The following is a 15634-nucleotide window of genomic DNA, read 5'->3' on the forward strand; positions in this document are numbered from 1 at the left end:
CCTAGATATAAAAAAAACTCCATGTGAAGTCCAAATTGTACAAAAATGTTATGGTAACTGTGCATTTGAGTTCCAGGGGGAAGGCAACAGTATGGATAAGAACCGTGTTTTAGAAATACACAAACCCATTGCTTTAAAATTGAGTGTTGAATAGACAATTTTACAAACAATAGCATAATAGTAAAAAAAAAAAACATTGTCTACCAAATTATTTTAAATATGGTTGATTAGAATAAACTTATTTAACCACTTGCCGACTGCTGCACACACATATACGTTGGCAGAATGGCACAGGCAGGCAAATAGGCGTACCTGTACGTTCCTTTAAATTTGCAGACTATCGGGCATGTGCCGCGATGTTCGCCAACGGCCTGTGATTGCGGCGAGGAGAGGCAGAATGGGTAGATGCCTATGTAAACAAAGCATTTCCCTGTTCTGCCTAGCAACATGACAGGGATCTACTGCTCCCTGTCATCAGGAGCAGTAATCTCTGTCATGTTGTAGTGAGCCCATCCCCCCACAGTTAGAATCACTCCCTGGGACACACGTAACCCCTTGATCATTCCCTAGTGTTTAACCCCTTCCCTGCCAGTGTCATTTATACAGTAATCAATGGCTATTTGTAGCTCTGATCGCTGTATAAATGACAATGGTTCCAAAATAGTTTCAAAAGTTTCAATAATGTCGCAGTCCCGATAAAAATCGCAGATAGCCACCATTACTAATAAAAAAAAAATTATAATAAAAATTCCAGAAATCTATCCCCTATTTTGTAGACACTATAACTTTTGCACAAACCAATCAATATACACTTATTGTGATTTATTTTACCAAAAATATGTAGAAGAATACATATCGGCCTAGAATTTTTTTTATACATTTTTTGGGGATATTTATTATAGCAAAAAGTAAAAATATTGCTTTTTTTTCAAAATTGTTGCTTTTTTTGTTTATAGTGCAAAAAAAAAAAAAAAAGCAGAGGTGATCAAATACCACCAAAAGAAAGCTCTATTTGTGGGGGGAAAAAGGACGATTTTATTTGGGTATAACGTCGCATGACCACGCAATTGTCAGCTAAATTGACACAGTACAGATCGCAAAAAATGCTCTGTCAGGAAGGGGGTAAATCTTTCCGGGGCTGAGGTGGTTAATTGCGGTTAGTAACAGTTTAATCAACAGTTTCAAATACTCAGGTTCCAAGTATTTTTTTTTACATTTCTTTGAGTTCTTTGAGTTGATAACAGTTATTTTCTTTTTTTTTTGTTTACAAAAGTTTTATTGTAAAGAATGATTTGTATACAATCGGAGGTAATGTGTACAAAACAATATCAAAGGCATACAAAAAGGTTACATTTTGGAGGACAGAATAAGTATATGTGTAGGCAGCATAACATCCTTAGGAGACAATCTATGTTAAAAGACAGATTAAACATTGTAAAATATGAAGGAGTCATTGTTGTTGTTGTGTAAGTGACCAATATGACCATTTAGCTTAAAAAATATGGAGACTGTCATTGAGGGTGTGGTAAACCCTCTCAGAGAGTCTCATCAACTCCATCCTCTCCAGTACCTGTGACCATATCAAGTCACTTGATCTCCAATTGAGGGCTATCATCCATTGAAATGAGCTACAGAGCGGGTGGAACAGTCTGGAACAGGGAGGGGGGATTCCTGGGATTTTAGCATATAGAAGGCATATCTGAGGAGTGAGAGTGGGTTTGTGTTTTGAGGATCTTTCAAATCTGTCAGAAGCCGCAGACCATATTTGTGTTAAATGTGGGTAACTCCAAAAAACATTCAGCATTGTGCCCTCCATCGGACAACCTCTAAAACAGTTCGGAGATACTGATGGATAGTAAGTGTGAATTTTGGATGGGGTGAGATACCATCTAGCAAACAACTTCATTGGGGTCTCCCTAAAGGAGATTGCTCTATTACTCCTCCGGAGGTTCTCCGCCATGGAGTGCCAGTTGTCTGGCGGGAGAGTAAAATTTAGTTCTGCCGCCCATTGGAGCATAGGTTGTGATTTTTCAGCAATGGAGATATCATTAAGATAGTTATATAATCTAGAGACCATACCCTTATCTCTGGAGGAGGACAAGCAAACCCTCTCAAATAACAGTTATTTTCAAACCAGCCCTACAGTTGGAAAGTGTTATGCCGCGTACACACAATCATTTTTCGGCATGAAAAAAAAATGACTTTTTTCGGCATGTAGAAAAAACGAAGTTTTTCCAACTTCATCATTAAAACGACGTTGCCCACACACCTTTGTTTTAAAAAAATGCTCTAGCAAAGCGCGGTGACGTACAACACGTACGACGGCACTATATAGGGGAAGTTCCATTTGCCTTTGGGCTGCTTTAGCTGATTCGGTGTTAGTAGTCTGTCTGTTACAGCGTGATGAATGTGCTTACTCCATTATGAACGGTAGTTTTACCAGAACGAGTGCTCCCGTCTCATAACTTGCTTCTGAGCATGCGTAGGTTTTTAACGTCGTTTTAGCCCACACACGATCATTTTTTACAACATGAAAAACGACATTGTTTAAAACGACGTTAAAAAATGCAGCATGTTCAAAAAAAAATGTTGTCGTTTTTCGGAACCCAAAAAATTATGTAAAGCCCACACACAATAATTTTAAATGACATTTTTTAAAAACAAAGTTTTTTTCATGCCGAAAAATGATCGTGTGAACGCGGCATGAGGTTCTAATAACAAGGATTACCAGCATAAAGCAAGCCAAGAAGGAGGCTTGTTCACATCAAACTGGATGTAAATGTCTTATATAAAAAGCGACTGACATTTCATATCATAACTCTGATAAAATGCAGTAAATGCATTTAATACATTGTAGACATGTAGCTGAATTAGGGGTCCTGGGGCGAACACAGTTAATGGTTGCCACATATACCACATTAGATGACAATAAAAAAATTGTTAATGTCAGCTGCTCTAGGATTGGAGTTTACGACATTTACATTGTGGAGTGCACATTTTTTTTCTAAATTATGCTATTTATATGATGTACTTCTGTCTATTGTATTCTGTATCATTTTTATATAACTATAAGGCTCCGTACACACGGCCGAGGAACTCGACGTGCCAAACACGTCGAGTTCCTCGGTGAGTTCAGGGATGAAGCCGCCGAGGAGCTCGGCAGGCCGCCTTCTCCCATAGAACAACGAGAAAATAGAGAACATGTTCTCTATTTTCTCGACGAGTTCCTCGGCGGCTCCATCGGGCCAAAAGTGTACAGACGACAGAGTTTCTCGGCAGAATCCGGGTTTGACCGAGTTTCTCTGTGAATTCTGCCGAGAAACTCTGTCGTGTGTACGAGGCCTAACTGGTACTAAATAGGCTATGTTGTGTGTGTGTCCTAATTTCATTATTTTTTTATAGATATTCTAAAACATGGAAACCCCTACTGAGCAATATCCACTGAAGACCATTCCTTATTGGCCCCGTAAAGTGTTACTAAATCCACAACAATAAAATCAGTTTGTATATACAGTAAAACATTCTTGTTATACTCAATGTGGAACCTAAGGAGTTAATGCTCTGCATTGTGTAAAAAGGCTGTTTGAGTCTGTCGTCTCTGAGCATCCCATTCTTTTACTGTCCCCAATCCATCTCCTGTTAGAGCAGAGCTTTGTGGGCACTCTGCACATGCTCAGTTTGGTGTGTATTGCTAGGAAGTTTTTTATACTTGGTAGGGTGCATGTGATCAGCACATGGCCAATCAGCACTGTCCAGACAGAGGGTCAGGTGTCATGCAGCCTCATAGGACAGTCAGAGTGGAATAAAAACTCCTCCTACAAGCTTTACCCAGAAACCCGGTTGAAGTCATAATACTGCTATACACTGCTGATGAGAAAAGGTATTTATATTTATATTTACTAAAATAATTGCATTTCCATGTTTTGTGTACTATGAGAGACCAGATACAGTGAATGCAGGGTCCTGGGTTTAAGTAACCCTTTAATATCTCCACTTTTTTTCTGCTCTTGTACACTTGCCACTTGTTCATATCCATTGGCTGATAAGAAAATGTAAATAATGGCATCAATGAAAAATAAGAGAGGCAGATTTAATATGTACATATTTAGATGAACAACGAAAATGGTTTAAATTTAAAGGAAGGTCCTGATACAGCTTCTCTCTCCAGCTGCCAGTGCTGTGCTGTTGCATATTTAAACAGCAGCTATATTTCAGTAGGAGGAAATATGTAGGACTAATTAGCAGAATACATAGATACGTTGTACTGTACATCCCCTTTAAGTATTTTGGATTCATGAGCTACACACTGGTATGTCATAACAAACATTATCAAATATATTTGAATTTCTTTCTTCTTGATCACACATGTTGTATTTATAATTGGAGAAGGCATAGGTATACTCAAGTTTCTGCAGCTAGCCTTGATGCACTTTGTTGTTATTCTTATTTCCAACATTTACAGTATCTTGAAGAATAAAGACCCCTGAAATAATCGATGTATTAAAGTGAATATCAAAGAATAAGCGAGGCTCCATAACAGCAGGACATTGTGTTTTAAATCAGTTTTGGCATCACATAAAACACTCCACCTTATTTTTAAATTCAGGTTTAGTTATCAAAGTGGTACAGTTCTAAGCCACAAAAGAAAGAAAGGTACCTTTTATGTAATGGAATATAATACAATTGCACTATTAATATGGTAGCTATTTAGAAAATAAACAGAAAAAAGAAACCAGTACCAAAGTAGAACTGTTACCCATAGTAACTTATCAGATTGCTTATTTAATTTTCCATTATAAGGCAAACCCCAGCACTATGGGCTATACTTTTATCAGATTCCGAAGAAAACATTTGCATAGAGAATGAAAATAAAGTACTTTTTTTTTCCATTTTGGATAGGGTAAGGGAGGGTTATAAAACCTATAGGGGTAGATCCACAAAAGGATTACGCCGGCGTATCTATTGATACGCCGGTGTAATTTTAAAATTCCTGCGTCGTATCTTTGTTTTGTATCTACAAAACAAGATACGACAGCATCTCGGAGGGATCCGACAGGCGTACGTCTTAGTACGCCGTCGGATCTTAAGGTGCAATATTTCGGCGGCCGCTAGGTGGCGTTTCCGTTGAATTCCGCGTCGAGTATGCAAATTAGCTATTTACGGCGATCCACGAACGTACGTCCGGCCGGCGCATTTTTTTACGCCGTTTTCGTTCGGCTTTTTCCGGCGTATAGTTAAAGCTGCTATATGGTGGCGTACTCAATGTTAAGTATGGCCGTCGTTCCCGCGTCCAATTTTAATTTTTTTACGTTGTTTGCATAAGTCGTTCGCGAATAGGGATTTGCGTAGAATGACGTCACCGTCATAAGCATTGGCTGGTTCCGGTTTAATTTGGAGCATGCGCACTGGGATACCCCCACGGACGGCGCATGCGCAGTTAAAAAAAAACGTTGTTTACGTCGGGTCACGACGTATTTACATAAAACACGCCCCCATTACATCCATTTGAATTCCGCGCCCTTACGCCACCAAAGATAAACTACGCCGCCGTAACTTACAGCGCGAATTCGTTGAGGATTCGAAAAAAATAAATAAATTGTGGCGGCGTAGTGTATCTTAGATACGCTGCGCCCGACTGATTCTTAGGTACGCAGGTACGTGGATCTGCCCCATAATGTTTATTTTGCCATCCATGTTACATTAGGGAGATTCCCCCCTCCTCCCTTTCTAGCCAAAACTAGAAGTGAGTGAGTAAGAGAGTCCCTGGTATACAGGACTAAAGCTGGATACACACTATACCATTCTCTTTAGATTGTTTTCCTTTGGAAAAGGATATAATATGAGGTCAAACCTAAACACTTTCAATTCGTATGCAATCAGACAGGCCCTTGCACTACGTAGTTGAAGGTAAATCTAAAGGAAAGTGAACAAAAAGTTGTATAGTGTGTATCCAGCCTCCATACCGGGCCATAGTAAAATGACGCTGGCAGGAAAATCTCCTCCATCCGGGTGGACGCCATATGACGTGACAAATGTCAACAAACAACTGTAGTGCCATTTCCGGGTTCTTCTCCTCAGTGTATGAGGAAACTTGGAAGAAAATATACAGTGATGTGCCTGATTGCCCCCAAATAAAGAAGACCTGTCACCAGCCCATCAGATGACCTGTCACCAGCCCCAGAGTACCTGTCACAGCCCATCAGAGTACCTGTCACCAGCCCCAGAGTACCTGTCACCAGCATCAGAGTATCTGTCACCAGCCCCAGAGTACCTGTCACCAGCCCCAGAGTACCTGTCACCAGCATCAGAGTGCCTGTCATCAGTAGGGATGAGCTTCGAGTTAGATTAGAACATATGTTCGACTCGAACATTGCCTGTTCACCTGTTCGGCGAACAGCGAACAATTTGGAGTGTTCGCGGCAAATTCGAAAAGCCGCGGAACACCCTGTTAAAGTCTATGGAAGAAATCTAAAGTGCTAATTTTAAAGGCTAATATGCAAGTTATTGTCCTAAAAAGTGTTTGGGGACCTGGGTCCTGCCCCAGGGGACATGTATAAATGCAAAAAAATGTTTTAAAAATTGAACTTTTTTCGAGAGCAGTGATTTTAATAATGCTTAAAGTGAAACAATAAAAGTGAATTATTCCTTTAAATTTCATACCTAGGTGGGGTGTATAGTATGCCTGTGAAGCAGCACATGTTTCCCATGCTTAAAACTGTCTCTGCACAAAGTGTAATTTCTGAAGGAAAAAAAGTAATTTAAAATCACTCATGGCTATAATGAATTGTTGGCTCCCGGCAATTCAGAGAAAAGTCATTCATAAAAGAAAAAAAAAAAGCGAAGACAAGGTGTTCTATAAGTTAATGTGAAAACCTACAAATGCTGACAGTAAGGGTCAGGCCTTGTACAGACGAGCGAACATGTCCGATGAAACCGGTCCGCGGATCGTTTTCATCGGGCATGTCCGCTCTGAGATTTTGGTCTGATGGTTGTACACACCATCAAACCAAAATCCCAGCGGACAGACAGCGCGGTGACGTTTACACCGGCCCACACGAAGTAGAAAAAGGTCTCCAGAACGGCTGTACTCACTTCCCAGGGACCACAATGGATCCGTGCATCCCTGATAAGGACCACCCCCTTCCAACTCCAGAGGCACCGACAGAAGAGCAGAATAGGAGGGACCAACAAGCCGCACAACTGGAGGACTTAATCCAAGGATTGGAACAGGTCACAGTGCAACTACCTTGAACATTGTCAAAGGGCAGCACAGTGGTGCAGTGAGTAGCACTTTCGCCTAGCAGCAAAAGGGTCGCTGGTTCGAATCCCGACCACGACACCATCTGCCTGGAGTTTGCATGTTCTCCCTGTGCATGCGTGGGTTTCCTCCGGGTACTCCGGTTTCCTCCCACACTCCAAAGACATGCTGGTAGGTAAATTGGATCTTGTCCAAATTGGCCCAGTATATATATGTATGACTGTGTGTCCCATGCGTGTCACGATCCTACGGGGTAAAATTACCACACCAGCCAAGCAGACTCTGGCTGAAAAAAGCGCCCAGAGGCGATTCAGTTCGCATTAGTTGCGCTATACAAGTCATTCATTCATTCAAGACTGGCCCCCAATTTGCTCCCCCGTTTCGGTCCCAGACCACGTCCAACTCCACATTGGCCCAAGTTGCAAAATATTTTTCTTTGTCACCGATTGTTACATGTTGTGTTCTCCTTATTGCAACCCCAGGAAAATGATATTGATTTGCGCTTTTGTTATATATCCGATTGCTAAAATAACCCTTTGCGCTATTGGAAAAATGACTAAACCCCATGTGAAAAGGGGTGAGAATGTCAGCATGGCAATGTTGACCATAAAGCAGAAATGGTATAATGAGTAGGCTAGATCCTACACAATAAAAGGAGGGATTGAAAGGCTAGAGTTCCCCCATAGATATCAATGCATTGATAAGCTATAGTTCCCCTATACTAATAATGCATTATAAGGCTTGTTAGAGTTCCCCCATAGTGATTAATGCTTGTATAAAAATATATCCTTGATCTTCTAGGAGAAGCCAGGAACCTTGGCAATATTATTATGTCCTAGGCAAAGAGCATAACATTAGATAAGCTGCAGTAGAAACAAGATATCTGTCGAGCACAAAGAAGATTGCTATATTTTATGCACGGTTTATAATTGTGACGAATATTACTTGTATAACCTAATTATTTAAAAAAGATTGGCTGGGACAAGGGCGTCCCTTTCTTGTATGGTTTGATTATGACCAAGTACGCATTAGAAATAAAGTCTAGTTTTGGACATACCATATGTGCGTGTGGATGTTTTTGACTACCAATGCATTGGGGAGCTTCCATAAATCCAGATTGTCCTTAAAACCTGGGTCTAGTTGAACCAGCAACCTTACACTATTTATAAAATGTTGATGTAATACAAAATGTACTGTATTTGCTAAATATCTGTGGTGCTCTCATCTGATGATCACTTTTATGTAAAAGTGAAAAATAAAATTGACCACAAAGCCATCCAAATGCTGATCAAATGAAGAAAAAACTTCCTCTGAACTTAAGTCTGTTAAGAACCTGACACTTTTGGGAATGTCAGTCTCCTGGTTAAGACCAGGAGATTGACAATACCAGAAGTGTTGGGAGTTCAAAGGAATATTTCTATTCAACAGAGTGCCAATCAGTAGCATAGGCAGAAGAGCGGTATTTATATCTTTCTTTTGCAGGGGCAGATCTGTGGCAATTTTTTTTATCAGATGGTGTCCACTTAAATTTAATCTTACCTGATACTTAAAGTGCATGTGTATCTAGACTATGGACATTATGTATTTACTCATTCTTTACAAGCTGTAAAAAAGCTTTAAAAACAGACCATCCCTGGCCTCTTTATCAGCTTGTACTGTAAAGTAATTTATTCCCAAGGATCTTCAAAGACCATAACAGAGACTAAAGTCGAATTTCTGTGGATTTTAAACAGCTCTGTTGTAATAAAAAGTAATCGGAAAAAGATCAGTTCAGCTGTGAATATAGAATTTTTTTTCCCAGAAAATATAAAACTATAGTAAAGTAAAATAAAGTAAATGAGGACTACAGTAAACTGATTTTGCTGCTTGTCCAGAAAATGTAAATACTTTAGTGTGCATCGTCTGGACATACTAAGCTCACTTTGAGTAAACAAACTGTCAGACAAAGCTAACAGCAGGAGTTTACATGTGTCTGCTTGAGCTCTGTTCAAGCCCGAAAACCTAGGTTTTCTATCCCACCCCTTGTTGTCTCATGCACCTCACTATTATTCGGTAAGTCGCTGGGCACATCACTTCAGTACTACATCACAAGCTGCACACATGCACATTTTATGCTTGTTGTAATGATTTGTGCGTAGATAAGCCCATTCATTTTAAAGGGCTGCCCTACAGGTGACAAATGTTTAAAAGTAGGTAAGATGCGCAACCAAATAGTGATACAAACAAAGTGCAAATGGATAAAGTGCAAATGGATAAATAGGCGAAATATTCTTGACCCAAAATAGAATTCAGTACACCTCAATGATAGGCAATTTCTCCATACGAGGCATCAACATGGATAGGAGGCAAGATTCTTGCCTCCTAACCCTGTAGATGCCTCGTATGGAGAAATGCAGCGTCAGGCGGAGCGAGAGAACCTGACGTCACCACGCCCCAGCTGACTGGTTTAAGCCGCGGCTGAAGTTTTGCATGTTCGTTTATTTAGACTTGGTTGCGCATCTTACCTATTTTTAAACATTTCTATTTTTATCTGAGTATTCCAGCTACACTGTATTTGCAGCATCGTAATTGTAGTATATTCAGTTTTTTGGTTCTTTTTAGGAAAATAAGAATCTCTTCATTTATTTTGCATTATCTCTTTTTCTGCATTATTGCATTTTATTTGCATTTATTAGCACCATTGCATTTTTGCATACATTAGCACTTTGTTGCACAAATTTTGAACGTTTTGCACATTGGGGGTATCGCGGATTGTCCACGCCTTACACTACAGGTGACAAACACAGAAATTTTTTTTTTCACCTTTTGTGCTTTGATCACCTAATAATTGCGCCTTTCTCTGCATTTGTTGCATGATTGTGCGTGCGCAAACAGGCTTCTTGCTTGGCATGTTTGGGGTGCCACTAAAATTCAATGACACCACAAGTTGCGACATGTGTTTTTCACACATATCATGAAGATGCAGACATGCTATTTTATGGGGCTTGACATCTTACACTAGTGTGAATGTGGACTGCCCTGAGCCCTGAAGAACGGGCAGTGCCCAGGATTGACTTTTTATGCTAAACCCAAGATGTGCAACATAGTGACCTGGGTTAAGTCTAGGGTATGCAGACATTGTCCATGCATTCCAGCTTGAAATGTGGTGCATTTTGGCAATAAACTACCCTTCCTTCAACTGGAATGAAAGAATCTAGGGGTGAGACTGGCAGGGAGGAGGTGGAGGGAGGGAAAGAGGAGTCTCTGGAGAAGACCTTTACCTCCCATCCTTGTGAACAATTTTAGTTCTGATTGGGGGTTCCTCTGTTTATGGTCCTTTCTCCAGACCCATGTAGGTATACGTTGTAGTTATATAATCTGAAAAGAATTGCACTATAATGTCTTAATACAAGGATTTGTATTATATTGTATTATATGTTTGTACACTTATGGGTGCTATATGTTACAGATACAGTATATACTGAAACTGGTAGCCATCAAAAAGTGGGGCATTTTCAAAATATGGCTTTAATAAATACCAGCAGAGCTTGGGGTCTTAAAAAAGCAGATCTGTTCAGCAAAACATGTAAACCTTTATCCTGTATTAAATAGTTCAATACATACAATTAAGAGAGTTTTAAAGTATGTCAGTCTCTATTTTTTATTCTGATAGGTACAGTATATGTATATATATATTTTTAAATGCTAGGAGGGTTTTCTCCTGAAATGCTGTAATAGATTTGTTTAGAAAAACTATTTTTATGAGTATATTACATGTTGCAAAACTTGTCATTACTATGTAGTTCGTGACAAATAAAAAGTCCCAATTTTGCTTTCTTTTTCCATGTTCAGGAATCTACAGTAATCTGCTGGAACATCTTTTACCAGTTGAGCTAGTTTTAGCCAGACTCAGGATTTCAGATTTGACTACATAGTGGCAGCTGAAAATAAAGGAAAAAGTTGATGGACTTTAAAGGTAGCCACAAGATCCCAAGTTGAAAAAAGTGCTCACAAATGTAAAGGTGTATAAAACTCACATTTTATTAGGACAAATAAAAAAACATCATAACACATGCAGGGTGTGTGCTAATAAAAATGATATCTCTCCTATATATAAAGGAAAATGCAAACACATAATACAGGGAAACCTGCGCTAATAGATCAAACACTAGTTGAGTGTAAAAATATATAGTGGTCTTCCATATGTAGGGGCCAATCTGCAGAGTCACTGAATCAACGCCAATGGATCATTACGTGTTTCACCAACAGCTTCTTCAGAGGATCCTATTGGCACTGGGAGATATACCATAATTAGCACCTAATTACTGATATTTATATACATACATAATATTTCACATATAAAAATACATTTTATACTGAGCAATAAATATATTTAAGCAGAACGACATGTCTGGTGAGTCCTGCAATAAATCCTAAAAGTTACATTGTAGAGAGCTGGTCACAGTACAGATCAAGTCACCAAGGTTGAGAGTTCGGGGGTACACCAGCTCCCTATAAAATAAATGTATATATAGATGTACAAGTCCCAATGATTTTACAGGGAGATGGGGAGGACAGAGAGTAGGAGATGGCAGCCATGACAAAACTATCCAAAGCATGATTACCTTCCACAGTGTCCCAGGACAGTGTTCAGGATTAAACTATGGTTAGCCTTTCTCCAGAATATTACACGGCAGGAGTGCCAGTCTTCATTTTAGATGAATTTGACCTAATCTAAAAAAGTTTAGATCTAACATTTAGTTCTTGAGTTCAGTGTTGAAATTTGTCATAAATAAAATGAGTGAAAAATAGCCAAAAGAGTAATTGGTGAAAAGTATCACCTATATAAACCATTTACACAAGCTAGAAACATACCAAATTCAAGGGTTACAGGTTTGGTCCTCCTCCCATATGCATACCCTGTTCACATATAGTAAAAAAACTAGGATTTTATACTCACCGTAAAATCTTTTTCTCTGAGTTCATGGACGGACACAGCCTTAATCTTGACAAAGTGGGTATTAGCCTTCCTTTAGGAGTGACTAGGCAGAAACTTATAGTAAATGTTAAACACATCATACCCAGGGGGTATAACCCCTCTATCTGTATCTTGCAGATCAGTTCGTCAAAAAGCAGTACAAACATAAAAGGAGGGGTGGGTGCTGTGTCCATCCATGAACTCAGAGAAAAAGATTTTACGGTGAGTATAAAATCCTATTTTCTCTTTCATTCATAGACGGACACAGCCTTAATCTTGACAAAGTGGGACGTCCCAAAGCAGTGTAAAAAAATGAGGGGTGGGAACAGCATAAAATTAAACTGCACCCCAAAACAACAGAGCTCCTCAACTGAGGAGTTGCAACTCTAAACAGCCGCCTGCAAAACTTTGCAGCCGAAAGAAGCATCCGAAGATGCACTCACATCAACCTTGTAGAATTTAGTGAAAGTGTGAACGGACGACCATTAGCCGCTTTACACACCTGGGAAGCAGACGCTTGATGTCGGAAATCCCAAGAGGCCACTATTGCCCTGGTCGAATGTGCCGTGACAGGAAAGGGGGGCACCCGACCCCTTATGGCGTAAGCCTGAATCACTATCTGTCGGATCCACCTTGAGATTGTGGCCGACGAGACTGCTAGGCCCTTTCTCCCTAGTCACTCCTAAAGGAAGGCTAATACCCCACTTTGTCAAGATTAAGGCTGTGTCCATCCATGAACGAAAGAGAAAAGTACAATATGGGCTAGCATGTATGTAAGACCCCAAAACCTATATGATTTCTGAAAAAAAAAAAGGACTTATAGAACAAAGAGGTTTGAGTCCCAATTTTGTAAGTTGCACAATATAATCTCAAAATGTTTCAATAAATATACAAGACATTTATAAAATATTAAATGAAATTGAAATACAGTGACTTGAAAAAGTATTCATATCCCTTCAAATTTTCCACATTTAGTCATGTTACAACCAAAAACACATATGTATTTTATTGGGATTTTATGTGATAGACCAACTCAAAGTGGCACATAATTGTGAAGTGGAAGGAAAATATAAATGGTTTTTCACATTTTTTACAAATAAATATCTGAAAAGTGTGGCGTGCATTTGTATTCAGCCCCCTTTACTGTGATACCTACCTGTGTGTAAGTTAATCTCAGTATAAATACAGCTGTTTTGTGAAGCCCTCAGAGATTTGTTAGAGAACCTTAGTGAACAAACAGCACCATGAAGACCAAGGAACACACCAGACAGGTCAGGGATAAGGCTTTGGAGAAGTGTAAAGCAGGGTTAGGTTATAAAAATATATCCCAAGCTTTGAACATCTCACGAAGCACTGTTCAATCCATCATCTGAAAATGGAAATAGTATGGCAGAACTGCAACCCTTCTTAAAACATTTTTTATTTTTGTATCTGTTGGACAGTATTAACACACTTGTATGATAGGGGGATTAACTTAATCCTCTCCTTTAACAAGGAATATTTGGTTTACCCATTGACTGACGATCTAACACACAAATTGCACAAGGGTTCATACACTTTTGCACAAATAGAAAATAATTTTTTCCTTTTTCTTTTTTTGTTTATGCACTAAAAATGTTCATATATAATAGTGTTGATATACCAATTTGTTGGGTGCAAACAGCAGTAACTTCATTACTCATCACAGAGGAATCATCTTTATTCCTGAAACTGATTCCAAAGTGAGTTCTTTATCTTTTTTTTTTTTTTTTTTTTTTTTTTTTTTTTTTTTTTTTTAAAGTGTATTTTGTGCGTGTACTCGAGAGAGGAGCCGGACTGCAGGAGTTGGGAGTAGGCAGGCCTCCCCCAGAGGCAATCTGCCACCTTTCTCCATGCCCCGGGTGGCAATGGCGGGTGTGTGAGGGGGTCCTCCCACACAGCCCACCCTACCTGCTCCGCTTTGAAGCCCAACAGGGCAGAGGGACTCCCTATAAGGGAGTGAGAGGATTAGCCCGCTCAACCAGCCCCATTAGTCCTTCGCCTCTCTTTTAGAGACCACGTGGTCAAAGTGCGTGTCTTAACCCAATTTAGAGTGTGTGTGTAGGTGTGGTGGTTTTTGTGGGAGGGGGGTGAGCGTACTAAGCGCAGGCTTACCTTGCATAGCACACCCACCGGGAGCCGGGCTGAGACCACCAAACTCAATTCACATGAAGCCGAGAACGGGATCCGAACCTCTAGCTGCAGAGGTGAATGGCTTGTCAGCACAGTGCCAATCGCGTTGAGCCACCGCAGCTCCGTGAGTTCTTTATCTAGCACGTCTAGCACACTCATTTCTTTAAAACCAACATTATAGTTGTACACAATCTGAATAGGAACTGATTTACACTTAAACGGTGTCCTCACAGTTGTAAATACACACATTAGCTGCTACGGTTTATTCTAAATAATCTCACTGTGATATTATTACATAGTGACAGGCAGCACCACACACCCCAACACCTTCACTTTTTCATTTCACTAGAAACAGGGACTTATAGGGGAGGCAGCAGCCAACATATACATGCAAACCTACTAAGGCATGGCCGTCCACCTAAACTGACAGACCATGCAAGGAGAGCATTAATCAGAGAAGTAGCCAAGAGGCCCATGGTAACTTTGGAGGAGTGGCAGAGATCAACAGCTCAGGTGGGAGAATCTGTCCACAGGACAACTATTAGGTGTGCACTCCACAAATATGACCTTTATAAGAGGAGTGGCAAAAAGAAAGACAGATTTACATGGTGAGGACAAGCTCACTTTAAAATGATTGTAAACCTTCTAAATTCTTTTTTTTCTTAAATAAAAATAATAAACTTGTTATACTTACCTGCTCTGTGCAATGGTTTTGCACAGAGCAGCCCCAATCCTCTTCTTCTAGGGTCCCTCGCTGTTACTCCAGGCTCCTCCTTTTCAGCGAGTGCCCACCAATGAAAGACGCTCACTCGTCTGCCCAGTAAGGAGGGAGAAAGCCTAGAAAACCACTGCTCTTGTGCACAGCACTGGATTGCGAATGGGATAAAGGAATTTGTTTTACCTCATTGCATAGAATGCATTAAAGTGGTTGTAACCCTAAAAAAGAAAGAACAAAGCTTCTGTTCCTTAAAGGCATGATCTATAGCACAGTGCATGTGCTGTGTAATTTGTCCCTTTCTATTGTGTAATATACCTGGTTGATCCTGCCTGTCTCGGTGTCCCCCTGTCTGTGCTGACCACAGTAATCATGGCTACTGAACCATGATTACTCTGGTCAGGTTACGTGCCTCTGTCAGCCATTTGCTCATCTCCCCCTCCCTGCCAGCGTGAGAGTGGCTCTCCTACCTGCCATTATTCAGCTGCAATATACAGCAAATATACTTGTATCCCCTCCTGATTATGCTGCCATTCACTATAGTGTATGTGTT

General features: G+C 40.0%; 1 protein-coding gene across 3 annotated transcripts in view; it reads right to left on the bottom strand.

Moving 5' to 3' along the window:
* Window positions 1–11254: 11254 nt before the first annotated feature.
* TTC29 (tetratricopeptide repeat domain 29) overlaps window positions 11255–15634 on the bottom strand; it is a 374706-nt gene continuing 370326 nt past the window's right edge. For 2 of the 3 annotated variants that reach the window (XM_040331767.1, XM_040331760.1), the window contains exon 11: window positions 11255–11530. In XM_040331767.1, coding sequence (XP_040187701.1) covers window positions 11463–11530 — 68 coding nt within the window. In that variant the 3' untranslated portion in view covers window positions 11255–11462. The remainder of the gene's footprint in view (window positions 11531–15634) is intronic. The other variant, XM_040331774.1, reaches the window with a different exon arrangement.

The sequence above is a fragment of the Rana temporaria genome, chromosome 1, assembly GCF_905171775.1.
Source record: "Rana temporaria chromosome 1, aRanTem1.1, whole genome shotgun sequence".
NCBI classification, from domain to species: domain Eukaryota; kingdom Metazoa; phylum Chordata; class Amphibia; order Anura; family Ranidae; genus Rana; species Rana temporaria.